This window comes from Crotalus tigris, unplaced genomic scaffold (assembly GCF_016545835.1).
Source record: "Crotalus tigris isolate CLP2741 ecotype Arizona unplaced genomic scaffold, ASM1654583v1 scf7180000018556.678853, whole genome shotgun sequence".
NCBI lineage: Eukaryota > Metazoa > Chordata > Lepidosauria > Squamata > Viperidae > Crotalus > Crotalus tigris.
In genome coordinates, this window is record NW_024097075.1 from 202910 (window position 1) to 225476 (window position 22567).

The 22567-nt window shown below is 35.8% G+C and overlaps 1 protein-coding gene across 2 annotated transcripts in view; it reads left to right on the forward strand.

Moving 5' to 3' along the window:
- Positions 1-3726: 3726 nt before the first annotated feature.
- Positions 3727-22567, forward strand: part of RBM20 (RNA binding motif protein 20) — an 83208-nt gene continuing 64367 nt past the window's right edge. Inside the window, exon 1 of one of the 2 annotated variants that reach the window (XM_039354519.1) lies at positions 3727-4813. In XM_039354519.1, the coding sequence (XP_039210453.1) occupies positions 4446-4813 (368 nt within the window). In that variant the 5' untranslated portion in view covers positions 3727-4445. The remainder of the gene's footprint in view (positions 4814-22567) is intronic. The other variant, XM_039354523.1, reaches the window with a different exon arrangement.

A 22567-nucleotide genomic window follows, 5' to 3' on the forward strand; every position in this document is an offset into this window, starting at 1 on the left:
ATATTTTTAAAGGTGATATACATTTTTAAAAATGTTTTATTGTGTTCTGCTCATGATTGAGAGTAATATTAAATAGGAATAGCAACAATATAATGTATACAGCTTTAATATGTGAATGGAAAAATTTCACCCTCACATCCAGTATATGATTGGAAAAATTTCCTCCTGAAGAAATTTTAATGTTTAAAGATCTATGCTACCCAAATAGAGAAAAAGTGAGATGATCTTAGCAGTTTTTTTTATTCTTTGGTACTGTATCCATTTTCTATTCTTTCAATTTCCTTTCTGGTTATCAAACATGTCTACATATTGTAGAAACCCAAAGCAATATACAATAACTTCACATTAAAAAGAGTAAGAAAATAAAAACATAACACACTTAGAATAAAATCAAAATGGTAATTAACCTGGAATCAAAGCAATCACCAAATTAATAATTCCAGAAAATTACTGTAGATTCTTTTCCCCAGTATTTACAGATAAAAATTCACTAAGCCCTCTGGTAATTTCTTTGGAAGCAAAAATCTGCAAAAAGGAAAATAATAAGTTTTTTCAGCGAGCTGATTAAAATATTATGTCAGAGAGCCAGGATTGGTACATAGAAGGACACAATAAAATATAAGAATCTCATCTAATTTTTCTGAAGTATTCATATAAACCGCTATTATTATACCTCCCTTTAAGTACCAAGAGGGCAATACATTAAATGTAGTCAATGAAAATGTCTCCAATGAGGAATATACATTATTAATAAAATAGTTGGCTAGCATCAAAGATTCACATTATATTGATCACTATTGGGGTAGATTAAATTTTCTATAATATTTAATTAAAAAAAATATTTTTCTAATTTAAAAAAATTATGTTTTCTACCTAAAAAAGTTGTATTCCAAAAATGCTGGTTTAATCTCTGAAGTTGCTTCATTGTATCCTTTGAGCAAGAACTGAGCTTAAGGACCACAATAACTTCAACTTCCTTCTTATAGGAATAACCAAATCTATCAACAATTAAAAAGGACAACAATCTTTTGAATAATTTAGTTTCAGCCAGTACTTCAGCTGGCATATTCTCATGCAGACCAGATTCCAGACATAAATGTGTGTTAGGCACAAAAGAGCAACTATAAAGCACTGTTCTTATATTTCTAGTTTGTGTTATTTTTAAAGCTTTTAAATCCTTCGATACACAATGCTGTGTGTAACAGAGTAAAAGGCTCAGTGCCTTGGCCTTAAGTAATTCAACTCCAGCAGGACAAAATTACTGCCTCTTCAGCTAACAAATTAGATTACAGAAGTCTTTGTGTGCTCCATGCAGTGGGTGACTGAAAGACTCTGTTTTATTTGAAGTCTGGGTGAACAAGTTGGATTTCAATTACATGCCGGCTAATGACAGAGCTGAGGGCTCCTCAGTTGACCATTTGAGTTGGGACTTATGTACATATACTTCAGCTGAAGTCTGAAGACACCTTGCTATTTTCTCTTTAAGGACATGTCCTTAAAACTCAGCTTTGCCTTACCTCAGGTTGCCTAACTTCAAATGTATTGATCTAATGTTAAAATGATCTGTGTTGATCAAATCTTTACTGCGCTTCTAATTAGGAGCTGTAGGCTTTTCTGTTTGTGATATAGGCAGAGGCTTTATTTTGCTGGGTGAAACTTCAACTATTACTTAGCTAGAAAAAAGGGGAGGAGTAACTATTACTTGCAGATGCTTGTAATGTTCGGCTATCCAAAAGGATAATTTCACGTGGGATGTTTGCATCAGTTCAGAATTAGCTCTGGATCTGGCCGTTTCAGTGTTTGGAAGCAGTGTTCACTTATTTCTCGTCTGCAGCTCTGCAGTTCTGCAAATGCTGAAGGGCATTTATCCTTTGACAGGAATTCTTGACTAATCTTTCCTTCCACCTCGTGAAAGCAAGCCACATATTACAGTGCTCTGTCTCCCTCAATCTACAGACTGAGTATTCTGTGTAATCAGTCTGAGTTAGTTGAATCAGGGTGTTTTCAGTGACTGAGATTTGTAGCAGTGACAATAATTTCAGGTAAAACCTTAAACTGATTTTTGAAGGATTAGACACAATGTGCAGTAGACATGCTCTTAGCTGAGCAAGTACTCAGAAGCTGCAAGCAAATGCTGCGTGCTTTTTTAAAAAAAGTTTATTATACGGTAAATACAAATGGAAACAAAAAATAAAAAAATAAAGAGAGAAAAGTACAGAAAGAAATACAAAAGGAAGAAAAAAAGTAGTGACTTCCTTTGATCTTTTCTAGTTGTTTTAAAATCATTACTACACTTTGTAATAAATGTTCTATAATTGAGTTATTCAGCATGTGAATAACCTTTCCTTTTGTATGTCCAAAACCATCTAGCAGTCAATTTTAGTGGATAATTATGTTCTATGAAATACTTCTTTACTGCATGCCTAATTTTATATACCAACCAATCCCATTTATTTTATTTTTTTTCCTTTAAAGTGTATCTAATTTTATCTATAGGCAGTCTTTGTTTAATAATCGCCCTGTTTATCACTGTTATGACAGTGCTGAAAAAGTAATTTTACAACTGGTGGAGTTTCAGATAGAAGTTAACAGTGATAGAATTTGGAGAAATAGAGATGCATTGGAATTTTGTTATTTGCTAAATCTAGCTTTCCCTAAACTGAGAATCACAATCTTTAAATCTAGATATAACATTATTCCATCTGTAGTTCTTCAAGGCGGTATGGTAAAATCCCTGAGGCTTAGTGTATTTGCCGACGTGGTGATGAGCAAACAGAAACCATCTCACATATATTATTATGTTGTAAATTTTAGAGTCAATCCACACTGTGCCTCTAATATATAAATTCCCCATAGGGTCAGATAAATTTTACATGAACCTCCTTCAGGATATGGAACCATACATTACGTGTGTAGTCACTACATATACAAGTGCTACAATGAAAGTAAGATATAATTGGCTAAATACATAATTACTTCAGTTTTAAATATTATTCTTGCCTTGATAGATCTCAACTAATAAATTGTTGGAGGATATATACCGTTATTTTTATTTTATATCTATTAATGTTTTAGATTTATTTTCTGGATAACAGCTACAGTAACTTAGTAATAGAGGAGTGAATGTTATAGTGTATGAATTATTTTTCTAGTTTTTGGTATATTATTGTAGTTATTTGCTTCATTTTAGTTTTGTTCTTTTAAATTTTGCTGGCATTGACCGAATAAAAATTATTAATTCATTGACATTCCTCACATTTACAAGACTCTGCAGTCATATGATTGACATTTGGGAGATTCATAAGCAGCTGTTATTTATGACCATAACAGTGTCTTGTAGTCATGTGATTGACATTTGTGGCTTCATAGCTGACTTCTGACAAGCAGTGGGAAGAAGAGAAACTGGCAATAAAATTGCAAGTTGCGGTTATGTGATGTCTCACTTAATGACATGTGTAATTTGTTTAATGACCACAGCAGAAGTAGTGTAAATCTAGCATGGTCACATGATGTTTTGCTTAATAACCACACGGCTTAGCAATGGAGTTGCTGGTCCAACTGTGGTCATTAACACATAACCATTTGTACTGTGTAACATTTGAATATTGTGCACTATGAAACCATATGCATCTGCAACTGTTGTTTGAGGCAACCAATGCATAAGTTTCAAGATCACTTATAGCTTTCTTTATTTATTTAGATTTTCCATTTCAGAAACATCTAGTACAGGTATCATCTAGTACAAGTAGTACAAAAGCATCTCCTGAAACCATTAAAGCAGCCATCTTCTTTATGTTTGTGAGACTGCTTCAAAAGCTGTTTCAGGTGTCTCTACAAGTATGTGCAAACACATATCATTTCACTGCATAGCACTATACAATAAAATGGGAATAGTTCCCAAAATAGTTGCACCTATGGCTATTTTCATGCGTCTTTTGGAGATGGTGGGGTGGAGGCAGTGCTTTTACAATTTTGCATGTCGCATGATATCTTTTTTAGTGTTTCACAGCCTTAATCTGCGAGCCTCTTCAATCCACGATGCCAGAAGGGCAATGATTCTCATTTATAGAGCAGGCATTCACAGTGTGCAATCTGACAGGTCACAGGTAGAGACAAGCTCAGTCTTGGCGTGACAGAGACAGAAAGGAAAACATGAAGAAAGCAGGACACCAGAAAGGGAGCAGGGAGAGGCTGGGGAAGATTCCCGGTGACCCTAGTTCCTCATTCTCTCATTCCTTGAGCAGAAACTTGGAGAGATACTTATCCCCAGCCTCAGTGAAACAGTATCTAAGCACCATATAGTACGGATTCCCATCGTCTCCTCGCAACTTCGCTTGCCCAATCAAAAAAACGGCCCGAAATGACCGAGTCTCCAAAAATTTCTTAGTACGGGGAGGTGGCACCTCCTCCTTCCATTGGCTCCGCTGTCCCTGGCGTCGCCATAAATGCCTTTCCCTAGAGTTCCCCGGCCTCCTCAGCAGAGATACCTTTCAGGCGGGCGGGAGCGCGCTAGTGGCATTTGCCGTCGCCTGTTCCGGGCTCCCGGGCGACGCGCACTTCAGCCAGGCTCGTGTGTGGCGCTGCTGTCTGCCTCCCCCCGCTTTGGCTGTTTCCGAGGGAGATTCGGGTATCTCCGGCTGAACCTGCATCTATTGAATGGTCCCAGGGTAGTCATGAACCAGGCCCCGGACCCCAGTGGCCCCGAGCAGCCTGAGAGAGATGCCCGAGGCTCGGCTCATTTCCCGCCGACTGCCGACAGCGGTCTCGTCAGGGGGATGCCTCAGACGCCCAACCTGCCCCAACTCGTGCAAAAGTAAGAGCCGAAAGTGCATGGAGCTGGGGGAGGGGAGGGGAGGGGAGGGGAAGGCAGCAAAGGAGCGAGCGAGGCTAATGCTCGCCTGACCTTTCCCGCCGCTGTGCCGCCTCGCTTTCCGGACAGAGGCAATGGAGCGACGGGGAACCCTCTGGCCTTGGTGTCGAATAGCTTCGGAACTTGGGCGGGTGGCCCTTTTTTCTCCACGGTGTGCCTTCCCGCGGCCACGTGTAAACGGGTTCCCAAAGCCAGAAATTTGGTCGCTTGTCACTGTCCAAAAAGTAATTTGGCGGAATGGAACTGTACCTTCCGTAAGATCATGTTGCATATTGTTTCTTTTTCCACTTGCTGACTTGTCACATAAGCAAAAATAAATAAATAAATAAATAAATAAATAAAGAACAAGGAAATCATACAAATGCAAATTTTAAGACCTTCTAGTATCTGTACTAAGCCCATTAGTTTACTCATTTAGCGTTTATTTTTATTGGTCCCGGTTTTGGGCTCAAGTGTAGAGGTTCATATTGTGCAACGTAACGGAAGTATAAACGTGTCAATGATCAAAACATCATATAAGAAAATGAACTTGAACAAAGACTTTGTAACGGTTATAGCGCTAATAAGGATATCGATCTACGGAAGACGAATAGTATAGATTTCCCTGTCGATTTTTCTGATTGTAGTATTGGAATATACTAATCTGTGTATATACTATGCAACATTTATAAAAGATATCATTGAATTTCTGATGTAAAATAATTACGTGACAATATTTTGTCATCTGGTTATAGCGTGTTAGAATAAAATAAATCAGATTACTGTTTGGTCAATAATTCTAATATTAAATTGTTTTACAAGTTACCTGCCATCTCTACACTCTTCAGTTTGCTTTTATCTAGAAGAAAAATCACATTCTTTTAGTTATACTATAGGGAAAAGCTTAATTTTCATATTGTTAAGGAGAAATGGTACTAAGGAAATATATGTATGAATGTATTGAAAAAAGAAAATCATTATGCTTTAGCAAAGCAAAAGATTCTTATTTTGCTACATTTTTATTAAATGTCATTGCAAATTGAACTTGAAGTGAACCTGAATTGTTTAAGTTGTTTGTTTCTATGATGAGAATGAAAAAGAGTAATTTCATATTCCTTAATAGTCAGAGGAGCTTAGAGCAGTAGATGCTAATTTCTACTTTGTAATGTAGGCAATAATTTGATTTGGGTTTTTTACTTAAATATAAAGGAGTGAAAATTAATTAGAATTATGAAGTGGATATTTTTTTTATTGATATGTGGCTAATATTGAGATCTAACTGTTTCCATGGTAATATATTCCATTGGAAGGTACTGTTAGATTTGTGGAGAAGGCTGAATTTGGCCCTCAAGATAAAGAATAGATTTTTTAAATCATTTATCAGTTTTTGTTTTGGACATACAGTGAAAAATACTGATGAAATTATATATTATTATTTTGTGATAATTCTCCATGTACTAAGTTGTTGTTTTTTTTCAAAACCACTCTATTACATTTAGAATAATTTTCTCCTTAGTAAATATAGCCTGCATTGTCTAAATCAAACATAAATTATAAAGTTTAAAGTACTGTATTTATGAGAAATTTCTGCCAGCCTTCAGTGCCCGCCTTCAAAAATTGAAGAAATGAGTGTAATATATGCAGCCATTCACTATCGTAGTGGCTTGGTGTAAAATAGCAAATGTCAAAACTTCTGTCTGGGTGTGGAATATGATCACTGTATTTGTAACTATACTGCATAATTTAATCCCTACATGCTGACATACTATAATTAATGCATTGGATAACTACACTAAACAGAAAACCACTAGTTGTATGTTGCCTTTTTGATCATGATTTGAATGTTTTAGTAAAACAAAATAGAAAGGTGGTTGACATATAGATTTTTAAATTTTATGTGAAAATTTAATTATGAAGAATGTATTTTAAATTATTATGAGTATCATGATGTTTTCCTACTTTTGTGACTACATTGACAGAAATTATATAACTATATATATAGTAGATGGCAATTAATCTGCAAAGTTCTTGTGGGAAAAAAGACAACAAAAAAGGATACTTTTCTAAAAGAAATAAAAGATTTAAGACCTTGTTTAGATTTCTTAGGATTATATATTTTTCATGTTTTACTTTTATCTATTGATTTTTTTTAAAGGAAATACTCAAGCTGAGTTTATCACATGGGTAGTAGGAACCAATTAAATTCTGTTCCCTAACAGGAAATAAAATGACTTTTCCAATTTTATTAACAGAATATAAAGTTATATAGTATTTGAATAGATATTTGCTGTAGATCGTTTATCCTAAGATATAATTTGGAAGACTTGCCAGAAATTAGCATGGCCACACTAATATAATACTCAGCTACTCAGTCCCCTTGAACATGGGATGGTGGCTTATAAATGAAACAAACAAACAGTTAAATAAAATGGTGTCTTGAACTAGAACTACCTTCCTTTTAAAACTTGTAGAATCTCAGACTATGGAGATATGGCAACTAATCTATATTTTATTCTTCATTTCAACTGGTATTCAATTTGAATTAGCTTTGCATAATGTAAAGTTAATGCAAATGCATTAATCTTCTCTATAATATTAACGGTACATATGAGTTGTGAAGACTGGAAATTTAATACTTCTGTTCCCATGGGCAGATATACGTGAAAATCATCGTGAATGTATGTATTGATATTCTAAGAATATGAGATTAATACATTGATATGAGTTCACTAATACTATCAATGAACCTTTACTTTAAAGAGGAACAAGTTAGAGAAGCATCCTGCGCTGCTGCTTTGATTGAAAAATTGATTGAATTTTAACTGATAACATTAATAAATGGTAAGGGTTTAAGAGTCAAATGTACAGAAAACAATCTATTTCTTTGATTAATTTTTAAGGAGTTTGTAAGTAAACAGTTCGATATGAATATGGTTTATTTTTTATGGCTTTTGTCACAAGTTGCTATAAAGATGTAATGCATCTGTTGCTTTATATAAATTATGTATCACTTGCAATTTGTTGATTTATATCTTGATTAAGACACATTACATTTGTGTTCTTGCATGTTGAAATACTTTAATTGTTTTGGAACTTGTTCATAGCATCTCATAACTGGTAAGAACACATAAAATGTGTTAAGTATTACTAGTCATTATATCAATTGCCCATTAAAGTTTTAGTTTACAGTTAATTAAGAGTCTTCTGAGTACTTGATTGTGTTATTTGAATATCATTCTAATTCACATAATTGGAAATTCTTGAAAAAAACTCTGAAAATCAATAGGACTTAATCAGGACTAACTTGTCACATTGATTTCAGCAAGCATATTCTAAACTTGTATGAGTGACAACGTATCTTAAAATATTTGATTAAATAAATATAGACTATTTTCTGTCATGGACATATTAATTGTATTTATTTCATTGAATCTATATTTTACTGATAATTAAATGTGCCACACTAAATGTAATGGAATTACTTTCGAATAAGTGCATAATAGTATAATTGTGAAGCTGCAGTAATGAAAAAAGTTATGAAACATGCATCATGACTTGATACAACCATGGCATTTTATACTTGTGTCCTGGTGTCTGACACAACTACATAACGTATGTGGCTTCTATCACAACCTCGTAACATGTATCATCATTTGCTCTGCGCTGTCCGGTGGATTCCATTTTTGTCCTGGACTAAAGCAAGTAAAAGAGTTAGGTTTGTGGGCTATATTTAAATTATCTGAGGGCTGCATAACAGTTTGTATGACAAACTAGGACTTTAGGTTGTTATACCCTTGTTTAAATGCTCACTAAAAACACATGATTATTTTGATCTGAACACATTTAGAGTAAAACCATATATTTTTCCTGTCACCATTGGATCTGTTCAGTAGTTTGAAGTGGTGAAAAATTCATTAAATCCTAATTTGACATATAAGGGGCAGTGTGTCAGTATTTTTCTATGGTTGTTCTGCTTAATGTTTCTTGAGAGAGAGAAGGTAAATTGCTTACATCTAGTCTGACTGGAATATATTGTTCTAATAGAAATGTTGGTCTTGTTACATTGATCAAGCAAAGTTCTTTGCTTTCTGAGGATGCCCCCAAGTTTTTGCAAGAATATTTTTGCAAAAAATATTTTTATGTGACTGTAATTATTTTGACTTGGCAAGAAAAGTCATAAGAAAACTAATTTTATTTTAGTGAGGACTACTATCAGTACATCTTTGACTGACATGATGTCCCTGATGTTGAAAGTATCAATCACCCTTTCTTGCTAAAATAAACAATTGTTATATAAAAGTTTCTGATAAAGTTTCAGACAAGCTAATTTAGTACTGTAATTTAAAGAATTGCTATGTTCTTTAGAGTATTCATTTGGCTGCCCTGGTCTCCAACAACTATCTACTGATGAATGAAAGAACTTTTTAGTAATAAGTATTTAGTGGAATGTTCTTAAAGAGAAGCTTGTCTGGTATCTAATAATGACATTTCAATTGACAATGTAGAGTTTCCCCTCTCTTCAAGCTTTCTAGTCTGTTCAAAATTTTAATTTAAATATCTAGCTTTGTAACGTATAATATGATTTTATTTTGATAGGTAAATAGTGTGAATTATTTTTGGTGGATAGGATATAAAAATAGCAGCTTTCCTCCTTCTCCTCTATACTTCATTTCATTATTATCTAGTCTTAAATTATCAAAATTAATATCTAACTAGAGGTGTCTTGTCAGAAAAACATGGAACCCCTGTGCCTCTAGAACTATATGAAATGATATTGGTTGGTGGTCTTTTTTGCGGGGATGGGGATAGGAATGGGGAACAGACTGAAGCAATGTGTCCATGTTAGTTTTACTAGACCTCCCAGCAGTCTTTAACACAATAATTTATCAGGATTTTTTTCACATAGCTTATAGCTGTCTTGTCCAAACTAATCACTTACAGATGTATAAAAATTCAATTTTCATTACCATCCAGCATTGTGGAGAAGCCAGTAATTCAGAAGAATATCCATTTGGGGAAAGTTGGTTCAAAGATTTGGCAATTGTTGCCTGATTGCTTATCTATCTGAAATATTATTTTGTTCATTAAATCCTGTCCAAAATATATGATGTTATTCTTGATATTTTTCTAGAATTCTAAATACTCTGCATAGGATATGTATGTTTTAGGGAAAAGAACTATGCAATAGGCCAGAAGGGAATCTTTAGATTATCTGTGCATAACCTTCCTGCAAAATCCCACAAATTTTAGGAGCAGTATATTTGGTAAATGTTGGTTCTATCCATTTAATTCAGGAGAAAAGACCTTTCTGCACTGGTTTTCTTAGGAAGAGGAAATCATTAATTGTTTTTCGTCAACAGTTCATCTGGTGATTGGAATTTGTGACAAAAGCATGTCCCAAAAGCATATATAGAATGAACACATTGTTTCAGTAAAAAATGCAAGTATTTATTATTATACATCAAGTTAAAGAAATTAAAAAAGAGTCTTAATCTCAATCTAATCCTGCTGCCAGGTATAACACACATAAATATACTGGGAAAAATACAGGCAGAACAAAATCAAACCACAGTTCAGATCATTTTCCATAACCATAAATTTCTAATTTGCATCTACAGTAGCTTCTAGCATACAATAAAACCACCAATTGAAACATTCTATATTCTTTAGAAAAATTCTTGTCTTGGAATCTCTTACAATGAGATATTAATCCCCAAATCCTACAAACCATTACTAAATTGGATATATTTCATTTAATTCATTTTTTTCACTTTGGCAAAATATTCAGAATGTCTAATTCATAAAGCTACATTGCTAAAGATATTTTTAATAATGGGGAACTGGGAACAGAAGTGAACAACTGGGCATCATTGATATATTAGTGATACTTTAATGGGGTTACATGCAGACATTAAAACAGAAAGGGGAGAGAAAAGCCCTGTGTAACCATGCAAAGCAAGGGCTTTTAGAACCTGACTGCTATCTTCTTTCAATATTAACTGGACCCAGATTTGGAGGAAGGAGAATCACCACAAAATGATGCCCCTCTCCAGTCCAAAAGGATAGCATACTAACGATATCAAAGACCACCAAAAGATCAAGGTGATCCAGGCTGAATGTACCACTCTCAAAATGAATTTGTCATCAGTAATCAAGAGGATTGACCCAAATCATCTCAGTACTATACAGTGGTCTAATCCTGTCCTGATGCCTGCCCTCTGCCTTCAGCTATATCTCCTATTGTCCATTACCACTGTAATATTCTCTCTTGTGTGTCTAAACACTTCCAGACACCTTTTCATCCCATGTCCCACCCTTTCCTTTAGCCATCAAGGGTCCCACTCATAATCCAGCCACAGTTCATCTCTATTCAGCCAGGATGCTGCTGACCTTGCACTCAGCAGCTCTGAGCTAACTCGGTGCCTCCTCAGCCTCAAAATCCAAGCATTACCTCCCTTTCTGCTTTCAGCAGGAAAAGAAGACTCGCCAAGCTAAGGCAAACTACTATTCTTCATTTGGTCTTTTACCGGGGAGGGTGGAATAGAGAGCTGAAGCCTGAACCCTTCAGAACCGTATTCTACCCTGCAAACTGCCTTTACCCTCATTGTCACCCCTCTCTCCCTCCTCAGTGTCAGTTCCAGGTTTTTTTCTAAAGGCAGAGTGGTATGCATCCAGAGTACTTCTTACATTTTTTCTTAGGAATAGAAATTTAATTTCTACATTAGTGAATTCTTCTTTTACGGTTTTAAGCAACAGAACAGAAGCAAACATTTTCTGAAAACAAAATACCAGTCATATCCTTTCTGTTGTAAGGCCTAGAGGAGATTCTACGAGAAAAGCACTAGCTGTAGGAAGAATGCCAAGACTTTCTGTTCTATTTAAAATTAAAATAGAAATGTATTTGCCTTTTTATTTTTTTATTAAACTATCTACGAATTTGGAAAATGTACTTTTAATTTATGGATTTCTAAAATCTTACAGTAAGCTGTTATGGTAAGTTCCTTCCCTTAGGTATTTCCCTTCCCAGCATAATACTTTTGATTAATATCTAAACAGTGAATTTTATATCCACCCATAACCATGAAATCCTGTCATTCTAGGCAAAGAGAATTAACTTTTATTGGCTGTATCTGAACTCAAAATCCCCGCACAAAGTAAAAATAAAGCTGTTTCATAAATCCTTAAGCCAATTTCTGTATTCCATAAGAGATGAAGTCATGAAAGATGATACCTTAAACCATATATTAAGTGAAAGAAAGAAGAAAGGAAAATTGGTTATCACTGAGATTTAAAATTCAATCTTTAAAATATTGTTTAACTCACTAGAAGGGGATTCCAGAAATAGAAGATCATTATATAGATGAATACACATGTTCTCCTCGTGTTCCATGGAAAAGTTTAATTTGTTTAGAATTTATTTGCAACATTTTTATATTTTTCATTTTATATTCATTCATTCATTCATTCTCCTTTTGCACACATTTGTTCATTCTATCATGCCAGTCTACGATCATAATATACTTTAAGTATATTTACAAGACTATTTTTTAAAATAACATTTCTATAATTTATTTCATACTAAACCGATGGAGATATTAAAAGAGAATGAAATACAAAATGTAAAGGAGAAACAAGTTTTCCCTTAGTGAAATTTTAAAGATAAACTTAATTTATAGAAAATGTAGTGTAAAATCAGAAGAATCTATTACTGTTACAAGTTTCATATACAAATGGTTTTGCTTGGCTTTATTGCTTGGAAGGATAATTTAAGCAAAGGTCACCACACCCATAGCAGAAGGCATGTCTAAACCATAGAAGGTAATTTATTTGAAACTGAGGCTGAAAAAAGAGGATTTAAAAAAAAATATGATCACTGATACAGTATCGGCTTTGGGTAAAAAATAACTAGAATATAACCACAAACAAATTAAAACTAGAATCAGTTAAATAGAATTTAGTAACATTTAAAGACAGTAGTGAAACAGCAAATACATAGGGCAGATGTAATGTATATGTCTGGTCACTCTTCAACTCTATATTTTGCTGACATCTTCTTTTCATAGGCATCTGTTACAAGCCATAATAATAGCAAAATGACAACAGTATGAATCATGATGTCATAAAACAATTGATATGATTTATATATTCACAGTACATCATAATATCTGGTGCAATTATATTAGTCAAGTCATTCCTATAATTTCCTGATACATCTTCATTATTTATTTATTTATTTTATTTTATTTATTTTATTTTTAAAATTTATAAGCTGCCCCACTCCCAGAGGACTCTGGGCGGCTAACAATAAAAAACACCATAAAACATAACAAAACAAACAGTACAATAACAGTCATCCAGGGGTCAGATTTTATAAACCCCAGGCCTGCCGGAAAAGCCAGGTCTTAAGCAGCTTACGGAAAACCAACAGGGTGGGAGCAGTCCTAATCTCCGGGGGGAGCTGGTTCCAAGACGGAGCCATCACAGAGAAAGCCCTCCTCCGCGGCCCCGCCAAATGGCACTGCTTGGCCGACGGGAGCTGAAGGAGGCCCAGCCTGTGGGATCTAACCGGACGAAGGGAACTATGAGGTAGTAGGCGGTCTCGCAAATAGCCTGGCCCTGAACCATATAGGGCTTTAAAGGTAATCACCAACACCTTGAATTAGACCTGGAGACCAATAGGCAACCAGTGCAGCTCACGGAGGATAGGTGTAACGTGGGTGTATTGAGGAGCACCCACTATCACTTGCGCGGCTGCATTCTGGACCAACTGTAGTCTCCGAATACTTTTCAAGGGTAGCCCCATGTAGAGCGCGTTGCAGTAGTCCAGACGTGAGGTGACAAGGGCATGAGTGACTGTAAGGAGAGCCTCCCGGTCCAGGTAGGGTCGCAACTGGTGCAACAGATGAACTTGTGCAAAGGTCTTCCCAGCCACAGCCGTCAAATGATGTTCCAAATTCAGCTGTGGATCAAGGAGGACACCCAAGTTGTGAACCCGCTCCGAAGGGGATATATTTTCCCCCGCAAGAGTCAACACTGGACAGTCGACATGATCCTTGGGAGGCAACATCCAAAGCCACTTGGTCTTGTCAGGATTGAGCCTGAGTCTGTTAACCCCCATCCAGACCCTCACGGCTTCAAGGCAACGGCCCATCACATTGGCCGCTTCACTGAGAGAGCTTGGGGACGAGATATATAGCTAGGTATCATCAGCATACTGATGAAACCTCACCCCGTGCTGTCTGATGATCTCACCCAGCGGCTTCATATAAATGTTAAATAGGAGGGGGAGAGGACTGACCCCTGTGGCACACCGCATTCAAAGGGCCTCTGGGTTGACCTCTGCCCTCCCACCAATACCGATTGCGACCGGCCAGAGAGGTAGGAGGAGAACCACCATAAAACGGTGCCTCCCACTCCCACCCCTTCAAGTCGTCGCAAAAGGATACCATGATCGATGGTATCAAAAGCTGCTGAGAGGTCAAGTAGCACCAAGACAGAGGAATAACCCCTGTCTCGGACCCGCCAAAGATCATCCATCAGCACAACCAAAGCGGTTTCTGTGCTGAAGCCGGGCCTAAAGCCAGATTGAAAAGGGTCTAGATAATCCGCTTCATCCAGAGACCGTCGGAGCTGGAGCGCCACCACTTTCTCTACAACCTTCCCCAAAAAGGGAAGATTGGAGACTGGACGGAAGTTATTTAAGTCAGCCAGGTCCAGGGTAGGCTTCTTGAGAAGGGGCCTCATAACTGCCTCCTTCAAGGATTGCGGGAAAGACCCCTCCCTCAACGAAGCATTGATCAACGCCTGGAGCCAGCCTCGTGTCACCTCCTTGGCAGCCGAGACCAACCAGGAAGGACACAGGTCCAATAAACAAGTGGAGGCGCTCATTGCTCCCACCACTCTGTCAACATCCTCAGCAGTCACAGACACAAATTCATCCCATAAAACTGGGCTAAGACCTGCCCCAGTCATCTCAGAAGGCCCTGCCCAATCAGAGTCTAGGTCTGTCTGAATCCGAGCGATTTTGTCTGATAGGAACTGCACAAATTCCTCCGCTCTACCCTGTAAGGGCTCCCCAGTTTCCCGAACGTTAAGTAGGGAACAGGTCACCCTAAACAGGGTGGCGGGGCAAGATTCTGCAGACGCAATAAGTGCGGAAAAATGCGAACATTTTGCCGCTTGTATCGCCACTAAATAAGTCCTAATATAGGCTCTTAAAAGTGTCCAGTCGGATTCGGAGTTACTAGCCCTCCAGCGTCGCTCTAGATGTCTCTTCTGATGTTTCATCTCCCGTAGCTTCTCGGTAAACCAAGGTGCCCTCCGGGATCCACAATCACAGAGAGGTCGCAAAGGCGTGATCCGGTCTAACGCCCCTGATGCCGCCTTATTCCAAGCAGCGACCAAGGACTCAGCCAGTTCGTGGAGGAGGGAATCAGGAAAACCCCCAAGCGCTATTTGGAACCCCTCTGGGTCCATTAAACGCCTGGGGCGGAACCACCTAATCGGTTCCGCCTCCCTGCGGTGGCGGAGTAGGACCGAGAAATCTAACCTCAACAGGAAGTGATCCGACCATGACAAGGGAGAAGTAACTATACCCCTTAAATCAAAATCACCACTGCCCCGAGAGGAATACCAAGTCGAGCGTGTGTCCTCCCCTATGGGTCGGACCCTGAATTATCTGGGTCAGGTCCATGGTTGTCATGGAAGCCATGAACTCCTGAGCCACACCAGAGGATTCGCTGAGTGACGGCAGATTGAAATCCCCCAGCACCATAAGCCTGGGGAATTCCACCGCCAACCCAGCTACCCCCTCCAGCAGCTCGGGCAAATTTCCAAACCCCCCCATCCCACTGCAAACACATAGTTAATTGGTTGGATTAGTAATTAAGTTAGCATCTCTATTCAATGGGCACTTAAGTCAACTTAAGTGTGGCCTTACCAAGGCATTGTAAAGTGGTATTAACACTTAATGTGATCTTCATGTGATTGATGGAGGAAAATTAGGAGTTACCTATATTTTATTAAATTCCTATTTTAGATTAGACATGTTTTGTTTTACTGTTTATTGTCTCTAAATAGCTGAAAAATGCCATCAATTTTCTGTAAGTAGGATTGAAAGGAGGGGCTTATATCAAAGGGGCTCGGGGTGTGATGAAGTTCTTGAGCCTCATGCTGCCCATCCAGCTGTAAGATAGTGAGATGTTATGAGATCCAACTTCTATCCAAAAACATATTTCCCTTCAGTTCCTCCTACTCTATAAATCTGAACACTAGAAGTTAAAGCGTAGATTCAAATTAGTGAAAGATTTAATACTAATTCAAATTATTATGTTGTTTGCTTAAGATCTTGTAAGGGCTAGAAGACAATAAAAATACATTCTGGTTTAATAATAGAATATATAATAATATACTTATATGTGGGAAAATGACAGAATTAAAAACATTCCTGTCTTCAGTTGGTATTCTAGGAATTATTTATGCTCCTGTTTGTGCTTATTCAATGATTCTTCCTTTTAAAAACAACAACCCCTATTTCTTCCATGATAAGCTGGTCTTGAAGTATCCTTCCTGTCTTAAGAATTTTGCTATGCAGCTGTTGCTGAAAAAAAAACAATTCTAAATTTATAAACCCTTCTATGAGGTCAGAAGCCAGTGATCTGCTTTTAATACAATAGTACATTGCCAAAACTGTCTCTCAATTTTTAGCAGCATCGTTCTCTGTCTATGAAAGGGGAAGTGGATATTTTTTTAAATGAAATGGTATATAAATTTGAGTGGTGATGGACTTTTAAGCTAGCAGGAACAGCTTTTAAGCATTCTTTTCATTTTCCTTTGTTTTTTGCTTCCTTTCTATTGTTGTTGTTGCAGCTGTTGTTGTGAAAAATGATAGAAGAATCACTCTGCCAGACCTTGTTATTATTACAGAGAAAATACTCAGGATTACCACCTACAGATTGATGCCTTGTTTAATTCTTCAAAGAGATTCTGTTCATTATGTCTAATTTTTAAGTCTGGTTTTGGTGCTGACCATGTAGCTATTTTTTACAACTTAGCAAATGTAAATATCTTAGACAATATTAGTCTGTGGTTGCAATATTTAATTTCTATATAGAATGCCTAAATAACTAAACAAATTGAAAATAAACCTAAAAATGTTTCAGACGCTCCCAATAATAAGAAAGATTTGTATGTCTCCAACTCAAGGCCAGTTTAGCCTCTGTTTGCAATATCTGGCATTTTGATTGTCAAGCTGGGAATATACAGATGTCTCTGTCTTGTTTAGCAAAACAACCCAATGATTCAGTGATTACTGGAAGAATTAATTAAGAACCCTTAATTCAAGAATTAAAGATTCTTGAAGGGATTTGCCCATAGTCTTTAGTAGAGACTGAAAGACCTATTCTCTGTACTCTTGAGAGTTTCTATCAGGGTTGTATATTATTGTGTTGTTCACCCACATAATATGCTGGTATTTCCCTAAATATTCCATTTTTCTCATGAAGTAGTCTGATATTGTTCTAGGGACAGTTTGTCATCAGTTCAGAAATAATCCAGTCCCTAAAGAAGGTTTCTTTTCTTTCAAGAGATTAGAATTACTACCTCCCTTCATATCATGACATGGATTTTCAATTACATTATTCTTTTCCTCATAATTATTGGCCCCAGAGCCATTCCTAGTCTAGGAAATTTGTTGTAAAAAATTATCTGCTGACACAATCTTTTTTATCCCAACTCTTTCATCAATATCATTCCTTAGTCGCATCCATTCAGGGTAAGCTGTGACAGACATTTTGGGAGCAACAGTACTTTTAATAGAATCGGTGTCAATGTCAAATGCTTTTTCTATTGATGATATGGTGAAATAACATCTAATGGGTCTGTTTACTTATTAACAGTGTTACCCTCTTCAATGGATAACTTCTACAGTGGGTTAAGAACCCAGGTTCCATGTTCCTGATTCTATTTCTGCAATAGCTATTCTTCTCTGTCAGTATTACTGTCAGATGCATGGTTGAAATATTTTTTATGCTTCTGATTATACTCTGTTTAAGTAAACTCTATGTGGAACAGAAAAAGAAATGTTGGTTTATGTTTTTTCCATCCATTTTTTTTATCCCCCTGGTAATTGAGGCAGCTTAAACCAAATTCAGATTTGAATGCAATCAACTCATGTGGAATATGAAATTAAAAATGTGGATGTTATAAACAGATGTACCTGTTTCATCATATGCTATCTTTTAAGATTGATGACCATCAGTCTTATATCATCCAATGTCATCTCTTTGCTATTACATATTAAAAGTAAGTAATAAAAATATTTTTAAAATATAGGATGTATACTTTTAGATTTTTTTACTTTACTTTCTGATACATATTTAAAAACTGAAAAAAGCATTTTCCTGATGATAATAATAAAATGTTTAAATAGTTTGTGATTTTGAAAAATTCTGCAACTACATTTGCTCTAAAGTACAGAATAAAACCGTACTTCTATTATACAGAGAATAACATTTAGCCATGGCTATAGGACTTATTAACAGAATATGCTGCATTTCTTTAATAAACATAAGATAAGCACTTTGCTAAGAGGAAAAAAAACTTGCTGTGTCTTTCAATATTTAAAGTCAGTTCATCATCCAGCTAAAATTAAAGAGTGAAGTCAGACAGTTCTTGCATTCTATTTTTAATTCATTTAGCATGTGAACATGACATCTTTCTTTAGGATTCTATAATTCAATTATCTGGTTATTCAAGACATTCTCATCTCATATTGCTGAATTTAAAGTGTAAATTTAAAAGATGGACATACTAACAAGTTTTCATTTGACTAGACAATCTAATATCTTTGCAGTAATATGACAATTTGCAGCTGGTGAGTTTGAAGAATGTGAAAGAGGCAACTGATCAGAGATGGGGCTTAGTTAATTTGATATTTGCACCAATAATTAACTGCACATGCATTAATGTTAAGTCAAGGCATGCTTTCTGCATAACCCATTCTTTAAATAAAAGAGCTCAGCTTGGCTTGTATATAGAATGAACCAATAGAGGGGAATAGATGGAAGATGATTTTCTTTTCATTATCTCTTTTGCAAAAGCATTTCAATTGGTAATATTTTGTGACAGAAAGTTAAAGCACAGGGACTATTACAAGAAAGCATGCAGTTACACTTTCTGTCTGCAGATTTCACTTATGGAAGCCTTTTTACTCAGTATCCACTTTCTAGGATTTTCTAATATATTGTAGAATTTTTGGTCTCTGTCTAACAACATGTTAGTAATTTAGAACAGAGAATATCCATTCTCAGTTAATAGAACAAAATGCTTTAAGAATAGAACACTTCTAGAGAAAAGGTTCACAGGGATTTATAGCCAATTACGAAAACATCCATATGAGAAATAATTAACCATTTTGCTATATGTTAAAAAAATCTTGGTGGATTCAGTCTTTCTAGGATAAAATATGTAATGTTATTAAATTTTTGAAAATATTTTTTCCTTGAGCCTTAAACTATGTGTATGCCGTACTTTTACTGTATATGAACTAGTAAGATCAAATTTACAGTATATAATTTCATACATATGAAGAAGAGCTAAGTGCGCATGTGGGTGTATATACACTTACACACACACACACACACACACACACACACACACACACACACAGTATATTATTATTAGAAGCTTCTTGGTGTTGACTAACTAGCCTTATTAAGAACAGTTAAATTGTGTTTCATGGTGCTGATTAAGAACTAAGAAGCCATTTGCTTCTAATTCTTGACCTGCAGACACTAATAGTAAAATATTAGAAACATATGACTTAGCTTCAGAATAATAAGCAGGGTAGTTAAATCAGTATTACAGCTATCAAATTGCTAGTTCTTCTGGTATGCAATTTATTATAATTAAATGGTTATTACAAAACATTATGTTGAATATTATCACTGGTTTTAGAGAGTTTTATTGGTAGATAGAGATTGATTGTTAGGCACAAATTTTAACTTGGTTGCTATCAAGTTTAACTGACTTCAATTAAAACAAAGATCTCCCAGAAATTTCTCACAAGATTTATAAACCGGAATAGCATAAAAGTTACAGAAGTCTCAGTAATTGGATTACTTATATGTAAATACCAGTTAGTCTTTCAGTTGCTTAAGGCAGAGACCTTTTGGCTTTTTAAAAAAAATAATAGCCACTTTGTGAATAATAAGGTGATGTGCTAGTGTTTTTCTATTGAATCTGGATGTCTCTCAAGAGCTGAATATTCTTTTGCAATTCCTAGAATATAAATTACAATTTGATTTCATGACAGTTCAAGATAAGAATGTTGTTAGACACTTAAAAAATCTGGAGCACACATCATAGCCACAAATTAATATATATTTTTCACATACTAATTTGTAGGTGAAATTAGGCAGGGATAGAAGAACAAAGCCTGGTTTTTGCTGTTAAAGATATAAAAAATACCTTTAAGGCAATGTATGTGGATGGATAGGGAAGAGAAAATATATACATAAAAGGTCTTAGTTGGGTAACAACAAGAAGTTTGTCGCTAGGAATCCTTTGCAGTTCTGCATATACCTTACTCTTGAAAAAATAACTATGAGAAGCTACTTAATATGTATCTACAAAATACCTGCATTCTACCAATCATTCTAAATCAAGGCCTGGGGAAAGAGCCAGTTTTATATATATATATTTTTAAATAAGGCCAGAATGGGCCAAACAAATTTCAGGGTTCCCCTACCCTGACTATGTTTAAATGAGACTTGAAAACTTGTATTCTAGAGGGTAAATATTGTGAGAGAAAAGGTACCCTTCATCTGCTAGCATTGTTTAGTGGATGGAATTTGGAGCACGTTTCCTTTGTCCAATTGTACAGGCCACACAGAAGCCATGGAAAATAAATGGTCCTGTAGATAATCAGACCCTGTCTCATTATACATTAAAATCAACGCTGTTACTTGTATCTGGAAGCTTACTGGCAACCATTGCAGCTTATGGAGTAATGGGTTACATGGGCCTGACAAGGCACACCCATCATTGCCTGTGCCTTTTGGATCAGTTACAGCTTCTGAGTGGTTTTTAAGGGCAGCTCCATGAAGAGGGCGTTGCCATATTCAGAATGATAAGGAATGCTTTAAATCTCCTAGTCATCTTGTTAAAATATATTAGGGCAAGTATTCAGTTGGCAGTCTTTGCCCATGAACTCAGCGATTGCCAACATGCTTCCAAAATATAAGGCTTCTTCTTGAGTTCTTGTTCTGTCTCTGTCATAATCTAGTGCTCCTGAGTTGACCCCCTCCTCCGCAATAGACCCTTGAGGTTTTTAAAAATGTTTTAGAGGGTTTTGGTGGAGATAAAGGCCTAGTATGCATATTTAGTGTTATTATCTCTCTTGTGCTCTTTCCTATGCAACTTTTTGGCAATCTGTTCATCAGTCATGCAGCTGTTTAGTACCTTAGTATTTCTCTTCCTAGAACAAGCTCTTGTGCTGCCTGTGATAAAGTGAGTAGGTTAGGGAAAGGATTCCTTGTGTCTTTTCCTGCTACAAAAATATGTAGTGATATTATTCTGTACAGTATATTTTCACCTATCTCCCAGTTTTATCAAATATTCTTTTATGGCACTTTGAAAATCTACCATAAGACATTGGGTGAGTTATTGTTGGGTGAGCACTATGATATTACTGGTGATATCATTTCCATATCAATCAGAAAATTATTTTCTGACTACTAAATGACTATTTGAGTCATATTTTATAGCAGATTATTTTAATTATGTCAATTTTTGTATATCTACTTTTAGTTAATAGAAGCATAGAATTGAATAAAAGTGTGATTTGCAAACACTTTAAGTGCAATGAAATTACGGTATAACAACAGTTTACTGTTAAGAATATTTGCAACATTTGATATATTTTGAATACAACACTGATTCTTTTTATCATTAGTTTCACAGTAGCATACCAGGCATTGGTTATACATACTTTTCTTGTATGTGGGAGTGCAGTGGATCATTTGCTGACACTGTGCTTATTTCTTTTCTGCATGAATAATGAATTAATGAAACATGTTTGGAAACATTTCCAGGCAGAACCGGAACACTAAAGATTGTAGAAGAATGAAGCATAAAATACATGCATTACATTGCATTCCAGCAATAATAATTCATATTTTGTTGCAGAAGTTACCACATTCGCTACTTAAATATCTTTTGTTCAGTATGATTACTGCATTGCTTTCACATCAGTTTTACTATATTTTGAAATTATGGTAGCTTCTATCAGCCACCTGTTCTTCATTTTTCTTTTTCATCTCACAGTGATTATTCAATTATTTTGATATTAAAATAATAGCATATGGTAACCTTATGACTAAAACCACTACATTGTGTTTTGCTTTGCTCTATACAGAAGAACAGACTATTTGGAATCAATTGCAGTTCAGACAGTGTGAAATTAACACACTGTAACTTTACTTTCTTTGTATGTGTGTTTGCCTTCAAGTTAGTTTTTTTTTTTTTTTTTTAAATATTCCTGGCAACTGAACTAGTCCTTGCAGTTTTCTTGGCAAGCTCTTTCGGAAGTTGTTTGCTATTGTCTTCTTCCTATGGCTGAGAAAGTGACTGGACCAAGGTCACCCAGCTGGCTTTGGAATTAGATTTCATGGTCTGTTGATTTCTAACCTGTTGTTCAACCTCTGCACCAAATTGGCT